Raw genomic sequence first — 19,772 nt, forward strand, 5'->3', positions numbered from 1 at the left:
AAAAATAACTTGTGATGAATAAAATGACAGCCAAACAGAATATTTTATCGAACACAGATTCATAGCAATGTTAATTATGGTAATAACATTGTTCTGGTTTATAAACATATCAGTAGTTCAGTTGTGGTTTAGGTTTTACGAAACTAGTATGTTAAAGGCCATGAGTGGAAGAACACAGCATTATGTAATTTCTTTAAAAAACCGTTCTTGTCATCGGCAGACAGGTGCAACTCTGACAGGTAACAGAGAGCAGATGAGCCTGGATTTTTATTGGCTGGAACAGCTGGCACTTCCACTCGACCCTAATTACACTATCGCAGTTATTTTTTTAGCACACCGAAGACAACGTAATTGTTCACCAGAAATAGGGCTTTTGACAACAGACCAAATGTCTATGAGCAGTTGTGTTACGACAGCAGGCTCAGTCCAGTGTGGGTCTGTGACTGGCACAAACGTAACTGGACAGCACTGCTGGCTAACGGTAGCCTGCTAGCTGGCTAACGTTAGCCTGCCATGACTAGCAACAGCGAGGAAGCTGACAGAAGCCTGACAGCCCAGCAGAAGTCATTAGCCGCGGTCGCATATCGACTACAACTTCACTCTTACCAAGGCTCTGGATCCTGCAGAAGTAAATCTCACACCTGGCTGATATATATCAACTGGATGCACTGGGTGAAGGAGACAGAAGACGGTGGAAAAGAGCGAGTTTAGTGCTCAGCCTCTGTGGAGGTCTTCACCTGGTGCTTCCATGTCTGTTTACCAGACTGCATTCTGGGACGGAGAGACGTCACCGCGCCACGACGCAAGAGCGAACTGACCAATGACTGGATGGCACTTTTCCACCAGGAGATTTAATTATTTTAATAAAAAATATTTATTTTATTTTATTGTCCAGTTAAATTCAGTATTTACAATGGCATGAAGTTTGGGAGATTTGTGATAGGGGAAGTTTGATAAATAACGTCTAGCCGATGAAACAAAATACTACAAAATGTTCATCAAACATGTTTTTTTATTCGATTTAGAAGCTTTAAATAAATGACCCATGGATTACAGGCGGAACCAGAGATAACAATTATATGTCAATGAAGGAATCCTGAGTTGAAATCTATGAGAGAAGCAAACATGGTGGTGGAAGCATAAAAGAAAAGGTAAAAAAGAAAAAGTTTTAAAACCTAATTTAAGGTAGTACACTTTAAAGCAGTTTTAACCAGATATAACTGGCGAGGCTATATGCAGTTTTCATGTCTCAAATGACTCAAAATAACTGCCCAAATAAGTGCTCTTATGTGTTTCAACATGCCTGTGGCAGGAATGTTTTTGTTTGTTTGTTAAGCCACTTAACACTGACCTCTGAATCGTTCAAGCATAAATAGCTCTTAACTCAAGGCAACTCTAGTCAAGTCACTTTAATGTCATTTCAGCCACATAGAGATAATACGGTACATCGTGAGAGGAAACAGCATTCCTTTAGGACCATGGTGTTTCATATAAGGCTATCACAGAATGACAAAAGTGCACAACATTATGAAAAATAAAATACACAGAAATATACACAATACAAATATGAATGTGCAAATATGTATGTGTGTGTGTGAGTGAGTGAGTGTGTGTGTGTGTGTGTGTGTGTGTGTGTGTGTGTGTGTGTGTGTGTGTGTGTGTGTGTTACTAGCCCAGCTGTAAGATGTAGAGTGTTTACTTCTGTGTATGTGTGTGTGTTTGAGGGCCCAAATGCTTCAGTAGCTCTTGCCAGATGGCAGGAGACAAAAGAGTTTGTGTGAGGGTTGCATGGGATCATCCACAATGCTGGTGGCTTTGTTGATGCATGTGTGGAAAAATGTCCTTGATAAAAGGAAGAGAAATGGGTGAATCAATGTTATTTCCACACATAGCAGACAGAACTTTACAAGTGCTAAAAATACAATGTAAGTGCTAAAGTGTAGCTTTAGCACTGATAAATATCTCTCTCAGCCTAATAATAAATGGTTCCAATTTCTTTAGTTAAAATCTACAAAAACTACCAAAAATAACTCACTTTGACAGCCAATAAAATAGGATTTTCACACCAACAAAGTGATTCCCTAAGAGCTATTAGCTGAAAATGTGGCCTATCTTTGTATGGTGCAGTGTGTCCTTAAAAATTATGAGACCTGACACAGGATCTGAGATGCATTGGTCCATCGTGCATCTGGAAAATGTCTGATTGGCAGCAGCTTCATTTTTCAGCATGGCAATAATCCCAAACAAACTGCCAGTGTAGTAAAAGGATATCTGGATAGAAAAACACTCAATGGAACACTATCAGTCATGGAATGGCCTCCACAGAGCCTGGACCTCAACATTATTGAAGCAGTGTAGGATCATCTTAACAGAGAACAGAACAAAAGGCACTCAACATCCAAAGAAGAGCTTTGAATGTCCTTCCAGAAACCTGGAGAACTATTCCTGAAGACTACTTAAAGAAATGACAGGAAAGCTGCCTAAGAGAGTTCAGGCTGTGTTGAAGAATAATGGTGCTCATACCAAACACTGACTTTCTAGCTCACTAGAATTGTACAAACTCTGCTTTTGCCTTATGTAATGTGTACTCACAGATATTTGCACACGTCTTTAAATAAATTGCTGCACCTATTTCCCATTTTTCTAGTACGATATGAAGAAATGAGGGCTGGCTCGAGACTTTTGCACAGCACTATACGTGAGCTAATCAAGAATAATAGCTCCCACTTATATTGGTTTGCAGAATTTAACCCAGAGTGTATGAGAAGGACACACGTCTGTGCGTTTTTTTGTTCTTTGTTTAATCATTACATATTAAATATAACTTGCACTCAGTAAATGTAATGTAAATATCCCAGCCAAAATATTAAAATTTGATTTTAAATTTACAAAATTACAACAGTATTGTGGGTAACGTTGTGAAGTATAATAAATGCATGTATTAGAGATGAATGCATGTTGCAGCTGAACTGGGATGTTGATCACACAGTTTTGCGTTTACAAACAGAACAAAGATCAGTTCAGGTTGACAGTTCATAACTCCACCACTCAACAAACCCTAATGCATTTTTTCTAACTGAAGGTTTCACTTTGACCCTAAAGCACATTCTGTTCCTAAGAGACAAAACATCCCATGGCAGTCAACTTTTGCCCACCCCAGTCCGGTTGGTGGCAGTAAGTCACCTGCAGACTAGTTTTCCAACCCCGCACCAAACCAAAGAAGAAGGGCGGGAGGCTGTCCGCTTCCTGCTTAGCTGAGTTTGCAAAGCCGCCGTACAAACATGGGGGCTGTTACAGATGGTGAGTAACCTTTCGCTGCATTCATGCTAGCTGTATGCCACCTGTGAGTAGCAACGTTTATCCAGGCCCTTAAAAATATCGCTGTACCCAGTCATATGGTCAAAAACGAGCCACTCTTACACGGAGAAGGGACCTGTTTTTGACGTAGCTAGCATCTAGTAGCCACGTTAGCCGGTGTTTTGGGTTTACATGGTGTACCTGAAATGCTGTTATTATTTCACCTGTATTCCAGACGAAGTTATACGGAAACGCCTTCTTATCGACGGGGACGGAGCTGGAGATGACCGCCGAATCAATTTACTCCTAAAGAGTTTCACGAAATGGTGCAACTCGTCTGGGACCCCCGAGGAAGGGTAAGTGGGCTCTACATACTCTGGATATGGACTCTGTCTCCACGCATCTCTTAAATATTGCGGAGGACTTGTCCTGAGTCATAAAAAAGTGCTGTAATTCTGCTCAGATTCACACAGTATCAGAGGATGCTGGGCATTCTGGCTCAGTGTGAATTTTCCATGGGGAAGACGTTGATGGTTTACGACATGAATCTTCGGGAAATGGAGAATTATGAGAAAATCTACTCTAATAGGTAAGGCTGGATTTTCTGAGGTTGGTACATCATATCTTGTATCGCCTGCTTTCCAACTCTTAAATTTTCTCACATTGCAGAACAAAACATTTCGTCTGCGCATGAGAAGATAGCAGAATGCAAAAAGGAAATTCAGAGGGCAAAGAGGATACGAAAGAATCGCCAAGGTAAGAAATGTCTGTAGGTCCATGGTAGTCTTAAGAGCTTGAAAAAAGGGGACTGGACTTCTTTAAGATGTTTTTTTGATGTTTCACCTCTCATCCAAGAGGCTTCTTCAGTTCTAAGACAAAAATGGGTTCATCCCAAGGATAAAACTCCCAAACACAAGCTAAGCAACATAGTGTATGCTGTGCAGTGCAGTAAAGGAGTGCGTGGACCTCTGCACTGGAGAAACCAAACAACCACTCCAAAAACGCATGGCACAACATAGAGGAGCCACCAGTGTTTACATTTTGGACTGGGAAGACAGATGGTTCGAAAGAGGAGTAAAAGAAGCCATATATGTCCACTGTGAACGACCATCAATGAACAGAGGTGGTGGCTTGCCAGTGATGGGACTACTGTTCTGAGACTTTGGAACGTGTGTCGAGAAATCCAGGAAGCCTTATGAAGCGCGTATCGAGGCTTGCTTCTTTCAGAGCGAATGATGTCACTGATGACATCGTAATCCTTGCTAGTTCAGGTAGCGGTTCGAGTGTTGACATGATTTATTAGCATATTTAAAGTGCAATGGATCCCTGCCAAATTTGCATGATTGTGTTGGAATTTCACCAGTTTGCCTGTGACAGAGGAGCTTGTTTTCATGGAGTTGCTAAGAGAAGGTTTTCCCTGTATGGCAACACATTAAGCTGACCTCTTCCAATGATATACCTGCAAATAATCAATGTGTTACTACTATAATATTTACAAGCTTTTTTTTCCCTTCTTCTTCTTTTCATTCTAAAGTGAAGTGTTAATTCTGTGCTGAGCACTGGACTACAGCAATAACATCTCATCTGGGCACATGGCGCTTTGAGTGCTCGGGTAGAGTAGAGTAGAAAAGTGCTAATAAGAACCGGTCCATTTACCTATGCAGAGGTGCATATATCCAAGCCTATACAGGCTTGCTGTGGGATATTTGTGTACCCCTGCCTCCTCAGTACCGTGTAAAAGGGTTTTCTCCAAAGCCGGAGAGGTTAGTTCCAAAAAGAGAAACTGGCCGAGTCCAAACACAGTAAAAAAAAAAAAATTCCATCTAACTGAATCACAAGGTTTTGACAACAATAGACCTCTATTACCATTACTTACAGACTAATCAAAAACTGATTAGATAAATGAATGAATGAACCACACAACATCAAGTTAAGTTTTTATTTTTTATTCTTGACAGCGATAATTGCCATGCTGACATCACTGAAATGACACACGTTTTGACCAGTAGAGGTGTTGTGTGCTCATGAAGCCTTGAGAAAGTAACATTTTTTTAACCAACTGGAATGAAAACTTCCAAGCTTCATGACACTTTGACTGGCCGTCACTACAGCTTACCACACCAGCTGTCAGCCACCTACAATACAGTCTTGAGATCCCTTTCCAGGCGTCTCAATCCCCACTCATACCTTACTTCAGGTGACCTCAGTAGGTTACATGATAAGATGGGGCAAAGTCTCAGTGGTTTTGCCTGAAATCCTTGATGGTATGACCCGTGCCTTTTTTTTCACAGCTTGGTTCATGTGATGATACACATGATCAAAAGTGGGTCAATGACCACCTCCAAAGGGGGCAACCTCCACTAGGGTTTAAATACCAGGGACTCTCCACCTTTTGTTTTTTGAAACTGAAGAAGTGCACACACGTTTCAAGCTCTTAAGACAACGTAAGAATGTGTTCATTGAGGTTCCCTGTGGAAAAAAAGACTCACCTTTTGTTGGTTTCATGTGCACTGACGACAGTTGGAGGTGTATCACAAAAAATATTAGAAAACATATTGCCCTGTTTTTTTGTTGTTTTTTTTTAAAACTAAAAGTCTTTGATTATTTTATAAGATTTAGTTTGTCCACTGCACTCTTTCCTTACTTTTTCAGAGTATGATGCTCTAGCTAAGGTTATCCAGCAACACCCAGACCGGCATGAAACACTAAAGTAAGCCTGTCCTTGCCTTCTGTTTCATCAAATCTTGATTAAATTGCTCTGCTTTTATGGTTTTCAGCTTCTTTATGATCTGATTTTGAGCTCAGTTTTACTTTATTTTTTGCAGGCAGTTGGAGGCGCTTGACAAAGAACTGCAGCATCTTTCTCACATCAAGGAGAATGTGGATGCAAAGGTAAAGCCAAATGTCTCTTAAACTCTTCAGTTCTGCTCTCAGATGTTATTTAGCCATCTGTAAGATTTTCTGCCTTTTTAAAATTTGCTTTTGTCCCACTCAGTTTGGAGTTGAGGAAGAAACAGTTCCATGTGCTGCTCAGTACCATACAGGAGCTACAGCAGACCCTTGAGAGTGAGTACATTTTATTCTCAGAGGTTAGTAAAAAGTGTACAACGGAGAAGGTGGCGTCACTTTGCCTTGCTGACCAATTTTCTCTTTGCTAGATGATGAGAAGTTGGACAATGATGACAACAGTCAGGAGAGCCCTGCCGAGAACGGAGAGTGAACATGTTGGCATCCTGAATTTAACAAAAAGCGAACTGATTTTAATTGTCTCGTACTTTTGTATGTATTTTGAATAAAGATGACTTGTTCACACCTGCTGTGTTCAATTCATTAACTAAATTAACACATTTCCCTCAACATTATTTGAAATCATTAACTAAGGTTTCAGACTGAAGGCAAAGATTTTATAAACACTAGATTTAAGAAAAAGATGTAGTGGGGCTGATGTACCACAAGACTTGAAGCATTAATACTGGAAGAAAAAATTGTTGCCAAATGGAAGCCAGAACTTTAGTCCTTGCAGAGCTTAAGGTGGAAAAATACATTTGTTTATTGCTGATGTAGAGGATAAGATTGTTTATGCACTAAAATATTGGTATAGTTGATCTAATGAGGGGAAGAAGAAGTAGAAGAAAGAGGATGGATGAACAAATATAATTTTGTCTTAACCGTTTCAGCTTGTTAAATTACCGTGTAGAACCACAAGGGGGAGCTAAGTTATTTGAGTAGATTAAAAAAAAGCTTCCATAGCTGAAGCATGTGGTAGCTGCAGTATCACAAAGGAAAAATGTGTGATTTACAGTGTTTCAGCCAAAGGGAAGCTGATCAGTTTATTTGTTTTTTTAGAATTCTATAAATGGTTTGAAATTAGGCTGCTGTTGGGTAGTTTACACTTAGAATGAAGTACGGAAGTTCAGGTTAGACAAAACTATCTTTATTTAAACCAATATATATAAGTGATTGTTTAAGCAGTTTTTAAAAATTTGCATTGAGTGCATCAAATTTATCTCTCTTGAATGAAAAGACTACATGTTAGAGTAAAATATCATATGTCTCCCCATCAACTGACACCACTGGCTGCAAAGCTTTCACATTTAGAACTCGACCAGATACCCGCGGGCCTTCATGAGGCGTGTGAGGCGACTCTGCAAAGCGGCCCTTTGGCTGCCAATGTCAGAGTCCTCCTTCAGCAGGAACTCCAAATTTTCTTTGTCCTGAAGCATCTGCAGCATCTCCCTCTGCAGCTGGATGGCAGATTCTTGCAGCATGTGGTAGCGGATCACCAGTGGGATTTGATCAGCCAACCTCTGGCCAGCAATCTAAGGGAGAAAGTAGAAAAAAAACAGTTGTGAATAATTAAAAAAACACTCTTTGTAAAATGTACACACTGATTCTATTCATATATTTTTCCACTAAATGAAAACATACTCTGTAATATGATTTAAGATGTAGCATCAGCTCCAGAAGTGTGGCATGGTTATCCTTGGTGTACACACGGCTTATTTCAGGCATACGCAGCATGCCTTTGTGAAGATATTTCTCCTGCTCTTCATCCTCCTCTTTCTTGCTTTCACTCAAACTGCTGCTGTAGGTCCTGTCCTGAGAGTAAACCAGCAGCTCCATCTTGAACTGAGTTCTCAGCATTGATTCAGCAGTGGCCTCTTTTTGCTGCTTATGGCTTCGATTTTTGCCTGGAAAAGACTTCCAGTCAGTCTAAACATTTCTTAAAATTATGCAAATGATACATAATACACACATACATAATGACACATAATACTGAAAATGCCTTAGTAGCCACAGAAGTCACAGAAGATACCTTGGTTGTTTTTATGAGGTTAGGAAATCCAGTAAAGTTTCTTTGGGCCAGCTGTAAGAACCCTTCTTAATAGCATCTAGAGAAAACAGATATGCAAAACAAAACCATTTAACTTTAACTGATTGCTTCATGGATGCAAGCATGTTCTGGGTAAATCTCTTGTATAATCCAGGTCATCTGTTACACATTTGTATTTTTAAGGCTGGCCTCAGCACTTTCATTTGCAGCTTAAACAACAGAGTACCAATTCTCAGTTTTAATTTAATTTAATTTAAGTGGGACTAGTCAACGACCATGCAGAGAGGATGAATGGCAAGAAAATAATCTGTATGATGTAGAAAACCCTTTTATAACTGTGCAGATTGATCTCCAGAAAGGAGTCATGTATGTTTGCAAAAAAACATTAAAAAAGATGCCAGCTGTGGAAACATAGTTTATGAAGTGGTGAAACAAAAGTAATTCTCTATAAAAAATATTGGAAGACAAAAGGGAGGACCCAGGGCCCAAAGTGCACCACCTAATCCAGTGCTTCTGCTACTGCATGAACCTGTGTAGTGTGAATTTGGCACACTGGTATTTACTGAGATAATACAGAGGTATGTAAAAGCATTCTGTGCGCTCAGATCTTCCAAATGCATCAAAACCACTCGATGCTTATTCAGTGTAGCATTAATTTATTTTCTTAAAAATGTGGTAAACTGCAAAACCAGAAGAACAAAAATGAATAATTATTATGTAATTATTCACACTCTGGACTATGACATTACCTGCTATGTCCTTGAGTTCTTGACAGCTGGGTTCTTCCAGCTGTTTGATCTGCTCCTTCACCATGACCTCAAAGGTCTTATAGTTGATAATCCTGGCAGTTCTCTTCCACGGTACTTCTCTTCATATGAGTCCACCTCTTTTTCAATTTTCTTGTTAACTGCAAAACGAATGGTATATAGCAGAGTCGTGCTAATGGACAGGTGTACCCCAAAAAATAAAACACTCACAGTTTTCTCCTGAGTGGTCTAGGAAGGCTTTCCATTTCCCAAAATCTTGTCTCAGTGAAGTAAAAACATTGAGGTTCTCTCAACAGTTGAGCTCCTCTCCTGTAGTCAGGCTGATGGTATCCTGGGTGAATGCTGTCACTTTCTGCAGCATGCATGAGTCACATGTATTTTATGTTTATTAAACATACGTAAAGATACCGGTGTAGCTACATAATGTTACATAGTGTGAGGGAGCTCACATCAATGAGGAAGATGAGTCTCTGAGCTGGATCAGATGGGGTCCGTTACCATATCTGTCCAGCTCTGCCTGAGTGTGGGCAAGTTTCTCCTCTATCTGCTCTTCCAGTCTAGGCAGTGATTTCTGTAAAATCCCATGGCACACACCTTATAAATAATAACTCATTTGTACAGTAAATCTGTTTTAACAAGCAAAAAATACAAATAAAAAATCACCTCAATGTGATGCACCAGCTCGAGGGTGAGTTTTTCAGCCAGTTTGGGAACAGTGCATGACCCTCACTGTAAAGAGTGCTACAGCAAGAATAAAACAGCTACTCAGGACTCTACCAGATAAATAGAAAGATTACAACCCCCCCCCCCCCCCCCCCCCCCCCCCCCCCAAAAAAAAATCCCAAAACAAAGCAAAACACTCACTGGAAATAGGCATGATCTTTGAAGAAGACCTCTTCTGTTTCTAGTGCTTCATTGAGAGACACCTTCTCTGTGATCTCCTTCTGACCCCTGCACCTCACAATCATGTAGCCCTTCTTCAGGGGGATGATTTCATTATGGACAATTTCAACCACCGTCTGTTCAGTGCCTTTGTCCACCAGGTCAGGTTTAGTCAAGATACCTGAGACACAGAAAGAGAGAACAGCTCAAAAGTCTTGGCACATTTCAAACTCTAAGTTGCAGTTTGCAAATGCATACACAGCCAGCATATTTGTGGAATACAGTTTAATAGTTTTATGGAATTTGGAGTTTGTTTTTTTTTAAAAATCAGTTCTCTTTACCCAAAGTCCTCTCTCCTTCAGGATCCACCTGCTGTGCCATCTTCAAAGCCTCTGTGGTTGCGATATCCACATTGCATGGAACAACCACCAAACTGATGGTTTCTTGTTTTTTGATAAACCTCTGGATCAGTCTTTTTATCTGAAATAAATTCATATGGCATTGTTGCTTATTAATACTCCATATCCTTAAAATGAAAAAGGATTCCACAGATATTTTTGTATCAAACCTTCTCCTAATTTATTAATTACATTTGAACTTCTAGTTGCTAGAACTCTCTTTTGCACAGTCTCAGGGTTACTTTGTTCCTTCCTTTTCAGAAGCTCAACAGTAATTGGACAGTTGACAGACATGCAGTTTCATGGCTGAGTGAGGCCAAATCAAGAGAAGAAGACAACCAAAGTGCAAAAACACTTCACAACATCAAACCAAGAAGAATGTTAAGGAGGTAGTTGTGTCACTGTCAAAGTCTAGAATCAAGAGATGCCTTCATGAATGGAAATACAGAAGGTTTACGATAAGGTGCAAACCACAGGTTACACTCATGCACAAGAAGGACAGCTTCTGTGCAATAAAAGCAAAACAGGTAAGTTGCAATGCGCAGTGTTAGAGAATTTAAAAAGTTGGAAGTATGCATGTTAACCATATAATGTTTTTTCTGCAAAATATGCGGTGCAAATTTCGTTAAAAGGTTATTTTGAAAGGAGAAATTCTTGATATCAATCCTGTTCATGTGCTGGCAGTTGTCTGGAAATGGGAATTCCCCATCACTGTGATCGGGTATGCAGTCCGAAGCAGCCACTAAAATCTCCAAGGTGGTCGTGAAGACAAATGGAGAAGGTTTGTCACCATTTTGAGATGTCCAGAAATAATACAGCTAAAACACTCCGTCAGTGGGGGGGGGGGGGGGGTGATTCTATAGCTCCCCCCTGGAAAAGTCATAGCACCCCCCTAGCACCCCCAAGAAAATAGCCTGTGTCTGTGTGTGTTGAGAACTGAAAGAACAACTGATCCTTCATAGCACCCTCAGTAAAATGCTTAGCTCCCCCTTAGGACCTGCAGAAAAATATTTCTGGAGCCGCCACTGCACTCCTTTTACGTACTTACCGTCTTTTGCAATGAATGTTAAAACAAAATCTCCTTATGAGAAAAATTGACTACCTCATCAGCTCCATTCTTGCCACCAGGTGGCCCAATATCATCTAAAATAAACATCATGCAATTTCTTCCACTTTTTTCAGGTTTGTTCATGCAACAATCCTTTGAATTTTCACTTTAAAGGCAGCTTCCAGTCATGACATAATAAAATTGCAATTTTTGTATAATTTCTTCTTTTTTTTTTTTTTTATAAAGCCTGTCATGTCTGGCACTGTTTGCAAGCAGAATTGTGATCTGAATACATTGTTGTGCCAAACATATTTATTCTTCCAAGATAAGCTCTATAGAGTCTCTATAAGCTTTTCTTGTTAATGTTTTGTGTTTTGTGTTTTTGTTGTTTGTTTGTTTGTTTGTTTTATTTTATTTTATTTTATTTATTTATTTATTTATTTATTTGTGTACATATACATTTAATTCCAGTTGACAGGCTGAGGGGAATGAAAAAAAAAAAAGGAGAGAGAAAGGGGAGAAAACAGAAAAAAGAGGACAGAGCACCACTATACTGACCAAAACAATTCAAATGCTGCAACTGCAAAAAAACCAGAAAAAAGACAACATACCAAAACAGAACAAGCAATACCTAGAAAAATAACTATGTGGAAAAGGCACAACAAAATGAAGCATGGTTGTATAAGAACAACAATTTTGTTATGCTGTGATTGTGTTAGTCTCTGTGTCATGGAATGCACTTACCAACGAGGGCAGAAAGCCGCCGCTCCGCCCACAAGGAGCCAGAGGCAGGCAGAGAAGGACCCAGGAAATCCGAGCCATCCGCAGCCCATCAATAGCCATGAAAACCCGCGGCCGCACATTCCAGCGACAAACGCATACCCACCCCAGCAGAGGGAAGAGGGAGGTCCCAGATGGAGCCCCCCCAGTCGAGGGGCAAGGGCCCCAGGGAATTCGAGGCATCAGGAAACCGGCCCCCCCAGAGGCCAGCCCCCCGTGCAGGCCGGTGGCAGGGCCCCAGGGCCCAGGTGCCCAAGAACCGCCCGACATACCGCAGAGCCCCCCCCCCCCCCCCCCTCCACACCGGAGAAGCCCAAGCCGCCCCGGCCCACAGCCCCCAGGAGAGCAGGTCGACACCCACGCCAGAACATCCAGCCCGGCCCAGGAACCCCAAGGCATCCACACCCCGGGGAAGCGGGGGACGCAGGAGCAACCACCGAGAAGCAGCCGGGAGGCAAGGCACAAGAAGGCCCAGATTCAGGTCCAGCCATGCACACACGTATGCACACACACTCACCCACATATGCTCATGCGCACACACACTCACCCACACATGCTCATGCGCACACACACACACCCACACACGCACACGCACACACACACCACACACAACCCGACCCACACGCATTTACCCACCCAAATACACCCACGAGGACTGTGACAAATGCACATTCATCCACATCTATCCACCCTCTGAGGCCAGGGCAAGTAGACACCCCACCCGGGCCAACAGCGACCCCACGATGCTGCCAGCCCGGCACCCGAAGCACCACCCAACTCCCACCCCGGGCGAGGTGCAGGAAATCCGGGTGTGGGATGGCCCGCCCCACCCCACCCCCCACCCAAATTATAAATGTTGAAGTGTATGGCTTCATGTTTGTGAATGCATGAAGTGTCTAAGATGCAGTTAAAATTGAGGGGACAGCTGTGCCTCAAGCATCCATCAGTGCTCGACCACACCACCCCCTCAAAGCCCTTAATGTCTAAAGTGCCATTAAAATTGGGGGGCTGACGGTAGACTGGACCAGAGTGAGGCCATCATAGTGGCCCCCTCTCATCATCCCCAAGGTCCTATGTGTATCAGAGTGTATTGTCACTTGTAATGTCTGTAATGCAATAAAAATGGAGAGGCAAGTGTGGTTCCGCACGTGGCCTCTCCACACGACATGAAGTTTGTATATGTGTGTATATGTGCGCGCGTGTGTGTGTGTGTGTGTGTGTGTGGGGGGGGGGGGGGGGGGGGGGGGGGGGGGGGGGGGGGGCTTATGACCAGGAAACCTGGAGTAAGAGAGCCAGCTGTCCGCTGGCTCAATAGGCACCCCGATTCCCCACACCCCAGCACAGGGCGGGCGCAGGTGGACCTGGGGCCCCGGTGACAGCACCATGGAGCACCGCAGTGCCCGAGATCGGCACCACAGCCCCCGCCACAGAGGGCAGCATGCTCCACTCCAGATACTCATTCACTCAACGAGGGACACAAACAAGAGACAAGACAAACTGGCCTGAATTTTTGTATAATTTCTGCGGTTCGGGTCTGGGCCACCAGCTGATCATTTATGCTTACGCTGATATATTTATGCTTTTGGATAAATATATCAGTAACTGCCTCCTTGAATTAAAGCTGCAAGTCTGCATTTTAATCACATCTTCATTCTTTGATTTAATGTACAGGTTTAATGATTTAGTGTACAGAGGCAAAACTACTAAAATGAAACTTATGGAACTAACCCCGCCTTATTTCCCTAATGTGGTTGCTAAAGGATGTAGAAAGTCATTTCTGGTTGCTCTGATCTGCAACCCCCCACCGCCACAGTTTTCCTTCGCTCATTTTTTTTTTTTTTTTTTGCCAACGAAGCTGTCCCTAAGAATTTTTTCAGGGGGAGACTGAAGTATGATACCTGATCACCGATGTTCTCGGGTTGTCCTTTTACAGCCACTCTGGCAATGCCGGGGAGGTCAATGAGCGTCAGGTCTGGAACATCAGGAGAGGCAATCTCCAAACTGATGAGCTCATCACTGATCCCCACACCAACCCCAGCCATTTCATTCTGAGCTGAAGATAAAAAAACAAACAAAAACAAAACATAATGAACCCTAAAAGATCCAGCAGCTCAATCAAAACTGCCTTTTTATTGCCGGATTTAGAAATTATTGTGTGTTTCTGTACAGTACCTTCTTCAATCTTTTCACCCACAGATGTAGGGTCTCCTATCTTTTCTTCCTCGTGGCCCGGGTAACTTATCTTTCCACTCCAGTCTTCTCCTTCTTTCTTTCTTTTCATCTTGAGTTCAAGAGGGCATCTTGTTACAATGCCTGGATTAATGAGTGAATGATGAGTGATGTCAAAGGAATTATTTGATAAATACAGCAAAGTTTGTTTTGAGCGTACTGAAAGCTTAACTAAATACACAGCAAGAGCCATAGAGCCAGGATTATTTATGTCCCTGTGGGATTATTCATCAAATTACATTTTCTAAAGTTTCAGTTTTCTCAGTGTGTCCTTTATTATCTTATAACTATCTTCATAATTACTCTTTATTTGCGTGTGTGTGTGTGTGTGTGTAACTTACCACTGCCTCTCGGCAGTGCCACCCCTGACAGCGCCTCCAACACAGAGCTCTTCCCGGAGCTTTGGTCTCCTATCACGGCAATAGCGGGCAGCGCCAAGTCCTTCTCTACACCGAGAGAGCGGAGGGAGTCGATGAGATCGATGCAGGGACGGACCTTCTCCTCATACTGCTGGTTCAGAGTGCTCATGGTGATGACCTCAAGAACAAATGAATACACCTAAATTAAAGTCGCAAAGACCGAGAGGAGTTCAGGCTGCTGTACCAGAAAGAGGCTGCGGATTAAACCAGAAAACTCTGCAGAGTTGAAACCACAAGCTTGGCTGTAGGTTTCGTTTTCCCGCATTTCCGTGCCTACAGGGTTTTCTTTTTACCCTATTGTGTCAGTGATAAGAGCAAGTATTTACAGTAACAGGTTGTGACGTATCTCAGTTGCAAAACTAATTTACCTAGAGTTTTATTGGAGATGAACGTTAACCAACAGGTTACACTGCAGGGGGAAAGAAGTCAAAAGAATTTATCACCACCCAGCAGCTGTGCATGCCGATTACATTTGTACACAGTAAAATCCTGAGTGTCAAATAAGCAGTGTCAGAACATGTAAACTCTATAAGAGTCAGTTCAACACCAGTGGGTGTAAAATGCCTCCTTATGTTCTGCAGTGTTGGTGTAAATATTCAGAGTTAAAACAGGTTTTTTAAAAATAACTCTTTACAGTGTAACTTGTCAAGCGTTAAAGGAAATGCACTCGGTTAGAGTTACTAAAACACTATAATGCAGTGTTAATGAAAATTCTCCAAACTGAGTGTAAAAAAGTACTCTGAAAAGCTCCGCCCCCTTGCACTTTGTGCCAGACCGAAGAGAATTTTATCGGCGCCATTTTCAACTTCTCCGCCTTGCTGGAAAAGTCTCGGTAAGTTTCCTCAATTTTTCATTTTTTTCCTGAATTTTCACTGTCGTTACACTCAAAGCAGCATATTAAAATAACATGGTTCTTCAGACAGAAAAAAATATGCTTTTCACGTGACAGATGTTTGAGGAGTTGTTAGCTAGCTTAAACCTTCAAAATGTTATCCTATATTTAGCATTAAATAAAGATGGCATTTTAGACATAAAATTGCATTAACGGGTCACTACGCTTCCAAACGTTGATAGGAACCTATAAAATATACTTCAGGGCTGATTTTGGGAATTGACTTCAGACACCTGCCTCGAGCTCCCCCGGGTTATGTTTTCAATTTGCCTCGGGGGAAACTCCTTCTGCGGGAGCTGCGGTTCCTCTGAAACAGCATGAAATGTATCGTCGGTGTTAATTAAATCTCAGCTATTTCTACTTTTTAATGGTATTCTATTAAAGTTATGCTTGTTACTATCAACGAACATGAAATCGTCCTCAGATGAATATCAAATGATCAACTACGTTTGTGGTTTGTTTAAAGTAATTCTTGAGTCAAAACAGTGTTTTAGTCGTTGATCGCCAGGCGCTGAGACGCCCTTGCACTGGGCTGAGAAAATCGGTTTACTTTCAGAATTCTGCTGTCACAGCATTTAGCAGACAGGAGCACACCCCGCGGACTCCACACCGGCTAGATCGCTGCTATTATTGCTGCTTGCTTCATACACACCTAAAGAGGCGGAGCCCTTACTGAGACGTGAGCTCAGGTGGAGCAAAAGGAGACGTTTTTCTAGCATCCAAAAGAAGCCCCCCCCCCCCCCCCCCCCGAACCACCCACTATTAAACGTTTACTGGGAAGCAGCTGGAAGTCCTCCATCAACCACCTGATCAGCAAGTGAAGAAAAGACAACTTTGTAGCTGCTTCATCCACCCTGTTTGTTTCACACAGGGAAAAACTGCTGTACGGAAGTTAAAATATGCAGATGAACTGTAATTCTTATCCAATTACTTCAGTAATCAATGGAATTATCGATAGAATACTTAATTACTAAAGTTGCAGCCCTAATTTAATTTGCTCCTTTAGGACAGCACCACCACAACATGTGAGAGAGATGTATGCTCAAGGCATGATTGAAAAGTTCCCAAACCTGCGTGATCCTTATTCCAAAAATGGATATGTAAGTATTAAATCCAATATCCAAGTTGTTTTAAATTCTTTATCTTTTGACCCAAATGCTGCCTTTCTAATAAAATAGCCTGTTAACCTATTTTAAAGGAAGATTTCTATTATGGTTAAAGTGGCTACTTAGCATGGAGGCTTAAAACCATCCAGAGGAAGAGCACCTTATCAGAGGGGAGAAGATCATCATGTCAGCTGACTGGGTGTGGACCAACAGCCAGAGGAGATGCTTCATTTAACCCTGAGGTGACCCTAAGAGAAGAGCCATATAAGGAAGCTAATTCCTTCATGAAATACTCTTCTGATGAGGCCGCCATCAGGAACAAAATGAAGATGATGTTTGATTACCGTTGCAAGATGGTCCTGGACGAAAACAGATCATCCAGCGTCTTGACTGAATTTCCTCGCTTCAGAGATGTCAGAGGCTTGGTAATTCAGCATTTTACACAAATAGCCTGTTGATGTACAATTGTGTGTTCATAAGTGAATTGACTTGTTCTCTAAAATGAAAACCTTCTAAAATAGCTATACATCTCATTTTGGGCAAACTCCACACTTTACTTTTGATGCTTTACCTAAGTAGGTTTGGTCAAAAAAATTAAATCAAAGAAGTTAGTTTCTGATCATGAGTTGATCACACAATCCAGTAAGATCTTTGTTTTTTAAATTAATAACCTCTTTAAACACACCTGCCCCTGAAATAAAGGCCTGGAGATGAATTGGCTTTGTGTTATATTGCAATAAGCTCTTTTTCCATATGTTTAGATTGATCAAGACTTCATTCTGGAATTTGGAGAAGATGTAGCTACCAGGTTTTTGGAGAGGTTAGTGCCAACGTTTTTTTTTCCCCCATAAACTGCAAACATTCGTTTTATATTGGAATACATTTGTTTTTATTTTACATAATTTTTCAACATGGTAGTGTATGGTTTGCAGTGATTATTTTCAATGTGTTTTTTATTATTTTTGATGAGTGTTGTACTTCTTGTCTTATTTTCTGTGCTCAATTAATAGAATGCCTTTTACTTTAGGTGGCCGACTGTTTTCAAGCATAAAGTGATCCAGCAGAGCAAGACTCTCCCTACCTCAACCGACCTTGAAGAAGTGATCTACTGTGCTGAAGGAGCTTCAAGTGAGGAGGAACTGGATGAGACCCTTACCTCTGGTAGTTTTATTCTGTAGGACTTAAACCTAAGTATTAATAGTAGCTGGAGGAATTGTAAAGAATTTTTTATTTAATTGAATTTTCTATTGGATTTCTTTATGTTTCGGCTTTAAAGGAATAGCCTTCTAATTTTTTTTCTTTATTTTCATGTTCTGTGTTATTTCTGTTCTCACAGGCTGGGACAGTGATCTGGCTTCCATCATTCTCCTGTTCCACCTGATTCCTCCTTCCTGTCAGGGTTACAAAAGACGTGGGAAGGTTTCTCCATCCCAGGATGAGGAGCACCATGTGGTCTTCCAGAAGGTTTGTAATGTATGTTAATTTTTGCAACAACTATTACCTGTTCCCTTTCTCCTCTTTTGCTATGATTCTTTTCATATATGAAATGGATTCTGTTTTAAAATTATATGGAACCAATTTCATTCCTTTTATTGCTATGTATTCTTCTATTTGGGGGCAGAGAGTGTTGGTTAGGTGTTGATTTGAACTTTGACAGGGAAAGCTTCTGGCAGTTTTTGACAGAAATTTTAAATCCCACTTATTTTTCCTTTTTTTCATACTTAGAGTGGAACAAGTGTCCAGGAACATGCTGATGCCATGAACTCCACTACGCAGCCCTACCCACTTGCTGTTGGGACAAAGAGGAGCACCATTCATGAGTTCTTCATTGTTCTGGACAAGCAGGTCGTACCATGCAAGTCAGCCAGCTCACTTGGAGCTTTTGATGAAATTTTTCACTTCGTATTTGGAACTGTTTATAATCAAATGCTCCACAACATGTACGTCTTGGAACTTGGAGAGTTAAAGGAAGGTGCTGAAATTGCTTCAGAACTTTGTAGTGAACACTCTCTCTCTCCATGTCAAACACAAAATTACTTTCAACTGGGGCTACAGAATTTCATCGGCAACAACATATTCCTAATTGGTCACTGGTAATCTAAAGATCTAATTTGAAAAGCTTTTGTGTAAAATTTTATGTGACCTTAAGAAAATGGGTGCTTTTAACTTTGTCACTGACCAATTGATATTTGTCGTTTGTTAAAAATGGCACTAATGTCAAGTTCTTCAAAAAATATGTATTTCTTAGATAAATGGATAAAGATGTTCCAGTCAATTCACATTGTCTTAGAAAAGTTTTTTCTTTCTAATCAAACTGAAAATGCAGAGAAGCCTTTAAGTGCATTTTATTTTTGTACTGAACTTAATAAATTAATAAGACAAGGAAGATGGGTTCTTTTTGTGCTACAAATATCTTTGGCTGTATGTCGTAAGAAATATTAACAATAGGTTTATAAAAACAGTATATAATTGTGTAAATTTTTTTGACACTGACTGAATTGGTTACAAATTAACACTGTTTAGAGTTAAATTTAATTAACAGTTAAATAGATCTTACACTTGTTAAGAAAAAATTGTAGGAGTTGATTTAGAATAACACTTAAAGTAGCAGTGTCATATTTAAATAACACTGTGAGTGTTATTTATGTCATAGAGTAAAAGTATATTAACAATGTGAGTGCTGATTAAATTTTACTCTATAGCTAAATTTAACTCTAATCAGAGTAAAATCAACTCTGAAAATGTAACACTGAGCTCAGTGTAATTTTAACACTGTACAGGGCGGGACCATATGTTCACTGGCTCAGTGTTAAAATTGACTCTTTTAGTGTTGCATTAACACTGCCCATTTTACTGTGTAGAATAAAGTTTATCTTTCCTGCATTTTTTGTAGCGGTGTTTTGTTTTTAGTTTTCTGACAGATCATTGGTAATTACAGTACATTACTTCCTCTTTGGGTCTGTCGCTTTTGAGCGCTGCTCTTGGCAGAATGCTGGTTACTATTGAAATGAAGTGGTTGCCCTCTTTGTATGTAAATTAGCGCGCTATTATAACGCTGCCATTGCGGTATCAGTACTTTCCCCCGTGGATGTCAGAAGCTTCCATCCACTTTAGCCTAGT

General features: G+C 41.0%; 4 protein-coding genes across 7 annotated transcripts in view; 2 read left to right on the forward strand and 2 right to left on the reverse strand.

Moving 5' to 3' along the window:
- The window catches only part of atxn7 (ataxin 7), a 29,802-nt gene extending 29,030 nt beyond the window's left edge, over nt 1–772 (reverse strand). Inside the window, exon 1 of the mRNA XM_030730393.1 lies at nt 607–772. The gene's annotated coding sequence lies outside the window, so the exon portion shown is untranslated. The remainder of the gene's footprint in view (nt 1–606) is intronic.
- A 2,334-nt stretch (nt 773–3,106) lies between these two features.
- Nucleotides 3,107–6,609, forward strand: thoc7 (THO complex 7). The gene is made up of 8 exons (XM_030729853.1): nt 3,107–3,300; nt 3,533–3,653; nt 3,761–3,885; nt 3,964–4,053; nt 5,950–6,007; nt 6,123–6,189; nt 6,294–6,363; nt 6,456–6,609. The coding sequence occupies exons 1-8, from the start codon at nt 3,282–3,284 to the stop codon at nt 6,515–6,517; spliced, it is 612 nt and encodes a 203-aa protein (XP_030585713.1). The 5' UTR covers nt 3,107–3,281; the 3' UTR covers nt 6,518–6,609.
- A 629-nt stretch (nt 6,610–7,238) lies between these two features.
- On the reverse strand, nt 7,239–14,863 carry LOC115780070 (interferon-induced GTP-binding protein Mx-like). Its single transcript, XM_030729030.1, is given in 17 exon segments — nt 7,239–7,616; nt 7,726–7,973; nt 7,976–7,988; nt 8,114–8,175; nt 8,178–8,189; nt 8,881–8,970; nt 8,973–9,038; nt 9,109–9,250; nt 9,348–9,388; nt 9,391–9,469; nt 9,562–9,617; nt 9,620–9,639; nt 9,763–9,961; nt 10,122–10,260; nt 13,905–14,059; nt 14,179–14,319; nt 14,577–14,863. Coding segments are annotated over 17 exon segments (1,875 nt in total). The 5' UTR covers nt 14,764–14,863; the 3' UTR covers nt 7,239–7,391.
- Nucleotides 14,864–15,428: 565 nt separating this feature from the next.
- On the forward strand, nt 15,429–19,028 carry LOC115780071 (uncharacterized). 4 transcript variants are annotated; one of them, XM_030729032.1, is made up of 7 exons: nt 15,429–15,486; nt 16,553–16,646; nt 16,768–17,077; nt 17,414–17,472; nt 17,680–17,813; nt 17,989–18,125; nt 18,378–19,028. In XM_030729032.1, exons 2-7 carry the CDS (start codon nt 16,639–16,641, stop codon nt 18,747–18,749), a joined length of 1,020 nt encoding a protein of 339 aa, XP_030584892.1. In that variant the 5' UTR covers nt 15,429–15,486; nt 16,553–16,638; the 3' UTR covers nt 18,750–19,028. The 4 variants fall into 4 exon arrangements, with proteins under 4 accessions (XP_030584892.1, XP_030584891.1, XP_030584893.1 ...); XM_030729034.1 differs by lacking the exon at nt 15,429–15,486 and adding an exon at nt 16,385–16,429 and having other exon boundaries at nt 16,745–17,077; XM_030729031.1 differs by lacking the exon at nt 15,429–15,486 and having other exon boundaries at nt 16,291–16,646.
- The last annotated feature ends 744 nt before the right edge of the window (nt 19,029–19,772 follow it).

Source organism: Archocentrus centrarchus, chromosome 5, assembly GCF_007364275.1.
Source record: "Archocentrus centrarchus isolate MPI-CPG fArcCen1 chromosome 5, fArcCen1, whole genome shotgun sequence".
NCBI lineage: Eukaryota > Metazoa > Chordata > Actinopteri > Cichliformes > Cichlidae > Archocentrus > Archocentrus centrarchus.